The following is a 3979-nucleotide window of genomic DNA, read 5'->3' on the forward strand; positions in this document are numbered from 1 at the left end:
ATAAATCTTGCATTCCAACCAAACAGGGCGTCAAAACAAAGGGAGTCAAACTGTTATGTCATTATTTAAGAATCTACTTAAATAGAGGCAGGGTGATGACATGACTGAGTGACTTGTGTATACCATGTAAGGTTTCGGATGAGGTGCGGTACAGCTGAAAGACGAGCAGATGAAAACCTGGGCTAATACTGTGAGGAATGTTATTCCATGAGCTTTGCATTGTTGCTGCTTGCACATTATATTTTGGTTGGAATTGCCAAGTTCTAAAAAAAAAATCTCCTTTATTTCAGCATGAGAGAATTTCTAGGTAAGTCATTATTGCCAGTCAACACACACACACACACACACACACACACACACAAATATCAGGAGTCTGTCACCCATTGATAGTTTGCTTTTGCAACATTTGATCCTAATAATTAATTTAATGTCAAACAGCTACTATTTTTGGCTACCTCTCATCATTTCAGGCTGAGCTCTTCTGGATCTTCTGATGTCTCGGATGACAAATCAACGAGTCATGCAGAGTCTTACTTCTTAAGAAGAGAGAATAGACTGTCTGCAAGGAAAAGGGCAGAAGAAGAGAGCGCGAATAACGACTACAAGAAGGCAAGTGTTGCAAGTCCGTAATATCTGGAGTGATGCATTGGTGCTCAAAGGGGGGGTAATACCTCAAATTTAATTTGCTGTAGTGTACATAGTACAGCAGAAGTACCAGCAGTACAGAGATTAGATTAATCAGTTAAACTAATAAAACAATAAGTGATGGCTTGTGTAATTCATTGCACAAATGTTTGGTTTATACCTGCTCTTTATCTGCATCCTTGTAAATCCTGAATTCAAAAAAACACGCACACACACACACACACTTAGTCTATAGACTAGAAGTTGCATTCAGATGGCTAACACTAACCTCGTAGCTCTGGAAGGCCATACATTGAACGAAAAACTGACAGCGTCATGCTAATGCAGTATGTTCAATGACAATTCTGATATGCAGCAAGCATCAACTCTGTTGAAGAACGTCTACATGGACATGCAGGGAAAGCTTGAAGGTGCTTTGCTGATGGTGGAGTCTCAACAATCATCTGAATGACTTGCAGGTGGTTAAACCTATGTGACTGGGTTGCTAACAAGCAAACCAATTAGAGTGGCTTTAGCGTTTTACTTATATATATATATATATAAAATAAATTATGGCATTTAAATTTACCATCACAGAAACAAACCTACACTCATCCATTAAATGTGTGGGTCTATAGCCTGCCGGGCAATCAATGTTGAGGTATTTCCCTCGGAAGCAGCCCAAATAAGGTCATCAGGTGCATGCTTGACATTTACTACCGCACAGTCACTGAAGCTGTAAAATAAGTGTTATTAAGGCTGTGTGCAGTGGAAACAATCAAACGTTCCTTTGGAAATCCTAACTGGTGCATATTTTTGTAGATGTATGAAAAGGCAATTGCCACGAATCAGAGACTCAAATCCCGGCTGGAAATAAGCAAACAGGAACTCTCCGTGATTCAGGACCAGCTGCAGAGAGCTCAGGTAACCAGTAGCAGGCTATGGAATAAATAATTTTGTACAACACACCGGAAGTAAAAATCAGAGTGGAAACACACTGATGTTTATGTTTTTAGATTGCTACTGGCGCGGCCCGGTGGCGCAGTGGTAAGCACTGTTGCCTCACAGCGAGATGGCCGCGGGTTAGTCTCCGACTTGTGGCCATTCTGTGTGGAGTTTGCATGTTCTCCCCGTGTCTGCGTGGGTTCTCTCCGGGTTCTCCGGCTTCCTCCCACCACCAAAGACATGCAGCCTAGACTGATTGGTGACACTAAATTGCCCGTAGGTGTGAGTGTGTGTGTGGCTGATTGTCTGTCTCTGTGTTGCCCTGCGATGGACTGGCGGCTTATCCAGGGTGTACCCCACCTCTCGCCCATTGCCTGCTGGGATCCGTCATCTGACCCGATGACGGAATAAGCGGTTGGAAAATGAATGAATGGATTGCTACTGGCTCTTGATGCAAAAATGATCCTGATTAAAATGCAGCCATCTAATCTGTTTTAACATTTCCAACTTCTCTAATAACCTCTTAGCAGAAGGCTAAACCTGGAGATTGTGGCTCCAACATGCTGGAGACTGAAAAAAAGGTATGAACAATTTGTTACTACTTTTCCTCATCATTCTTTATTGTTCTTACTTGTTTCCATCTCGGTTTTGTTCTTCATAGGAAAGCTGGAGTCTCAAAAAGAGGATCTTGGATATTGAAGAGCAGTTGAAGGTAATTTGGATGACTTTGGAGGGTAATGAAACTTTTTCATTCCATTTGCTCCTTTACAAATATTGCAAATAATAGTGACCTTTTACTGAGCATTGTGAAAGATGGAGCTGCCGTGTTTGCTGCTGCGCCTACAGAGGCTTCAGCTGACATCGTTTGTCGCCATTATGGTCTGTTGGCTGCGGAATGTGTGAGAATTTAAGCGTTGCAGTGAGAGAGCCTTCAGTACTCAATGTATGCTTCGCAAATGTCTCCGCTGTGCTGTGCCCAAGAAAATACAGACAGTGACCTTTTGTTGTGTGTAAAAGAGTGATCTAAACAAAGAAGGGACAAAGAATCACTGTTTGATTGTGTGAATACATCTGCTACGTTTTTTAAAAATCTATATTTTGCATTATCAGACTTATCCCACAACAATTTCCTTAGAATAAAGAAACTTTTATCAAATGCATAATGAATGAAGATGAGATGAGGTGTTTTGTAAAAGTGCATTCCTAAAAATGTGGGACTCTTTGTAAAATATATTAAAACAGAATGAGCATATAAAAAAAAATTCACCTCTCGTATGTCTCAATGAAGTTCCGACCAGAGCCTGTCAATGTTTTGTTTGCATGAATTATGGGTTCCTCTCCACAGTTCCTGGAAACCTGCCATTTAGTGTTTTTGCCTTTCAGTGACAAATCCCCTTAAATAGCTATAACATACAGTATCCAGGTGGAAAGGAGGAGCTTTGTGTCATTTTTCTTATCTGTTTCAAAGGAGACAATGATGGAATGTAACTCAGAATATTTAGTCAAGTATTTCTAAACTACTTCACTAGTCTACAGCAACTGTTAATTATATAGTCAGGCAATTAAAAGGTCAAAGCTTTTTTGTTCTCGCATCTGTATGCGCACTGAGGGTCTTGCAAACATGAAAAAAAGAGCTTTTATTTTGAAGAAGAATGTAACACACTTATTGTGAGAGTTCTGTTGACATAATTTTGATGTGACCAAGTCTGAAACCATTGAGAAACGGTAACAAAGCTTGTTAGAAGAAGAAACATAATCAGGACTGAAGATGACCTTTTAATGTTTTTTTGATCCTCGTCTTTCATGACAAAACCCGCTCCGCCCCCCCCAGGTTATATCAGTGTTTAGGCTTGCATCTGTTCTCACTTTGGTTTCCTCGCGTTCTTTCTTTAGGTTAAGGAAGAACTAAAGATGGAGAACCAGAGGCTGAAGGATGAGAATGGAGCTTTAATCCGGGTCATCACTAAACTATCCAAGTGAGGCCTGATGGACGGAGAAGAAAGACTCTTGAAAGTCAAACACAAATACGAGAAACCATATTAATAGCTAGAGTTTTTCTACTTTTAGCCAGAAATATTGTACGTAAAAAGTTTCCAAAGTAATTCTGGAAACTGGAGTGCATTTTTCCATTGTCTCTAGGGGTAACAAACTCTTTCAGGGAAAACAACATTTAAATCAGCTGTGAAGGATCCCTGTTTCTGTCCTAGGTCTAGCGCATTCCCAGATGAAATTAAAATCTGAATTTCTTGAATTTCTTCAAAGAAGGGAAATGCCAACATGACCATTGAATATTTTACTGCGATCCCGTGACCGGGTTGCTCAATAGTAGCTCATTACTGTGATATGTAGCAATGTAGTATCCCTGCACAAATAAATTGACTAAATATTGTTGGAAATGTCAGTATTTATA

The 3979-nt window shown here is 40.1% G+C and overlaps 1 protein-coding gene across 1 annotated transcript; it reads left to right on the forward strand.

Annotated features, from left to right (window-relative positions):
* Positions 1–296: 296 nt before the first annotated feature.
* LOC137898917 (protein phosphatase 1 regulatory subunit 12B-like) lies at positions 297–3979 on the forward strand. Its single transcript, XM_068742970.1, has 6 exons — positions 297–307; positions 471–609; positions 1447–1548; positions 2097–2150; positions 2231–2281; positions 3463–3979. The coding sequence occupies exons 3-6, from the start codon at positions 1447–1449 to the stop codon at positions 3547–3549; spliced, it is 294 nt and encodes a 97-aa protein (XP_068599071.1). The 5' UTR covers positions 297–307; positions 471–609; the 3' UTR covers positions 3550–3979.

This window comes from Brachionichthys hirsutus, chromosome 8, assembly GCF_040956055.1.
Source record: "Brachionichthys hirsutus isolate HB-005 chromosome 8, CSIRO-AGI_Bhir_v1, whole genome shotgun sequence".
Classification (NCBI taxonomy): Eukaryota; Metazoa; Chordata; class Actinopteri; order Lophiiformes; family Brachionichthyidae; genus Brachionichthys; species Brachionichthys hirsutus.

Coding starts and splice junctions, on each gene's coding strand:
- LOC137898917 (XM_068742970.1), top strand. CDS start 1,447: ATGTATGAAAAGGCAATTGCCACGAATCAGAGACTCAAATCCCGGCTG. Junction 1,549..2,096: donor ACCAGCTGCAGAGAGCTCAG/GTAACCAGTAGC, acceptor ATAACCTCTTAG/CAGAAGGCTAAACCTGGAGA. Junction 2,282..3,462: donor ATATTGAAGAGCAGTTGAAG/GTAATTTGGATG, acceptor TTCTTTCTTTAG/GTTAAGGAAGAACTAAAGAT.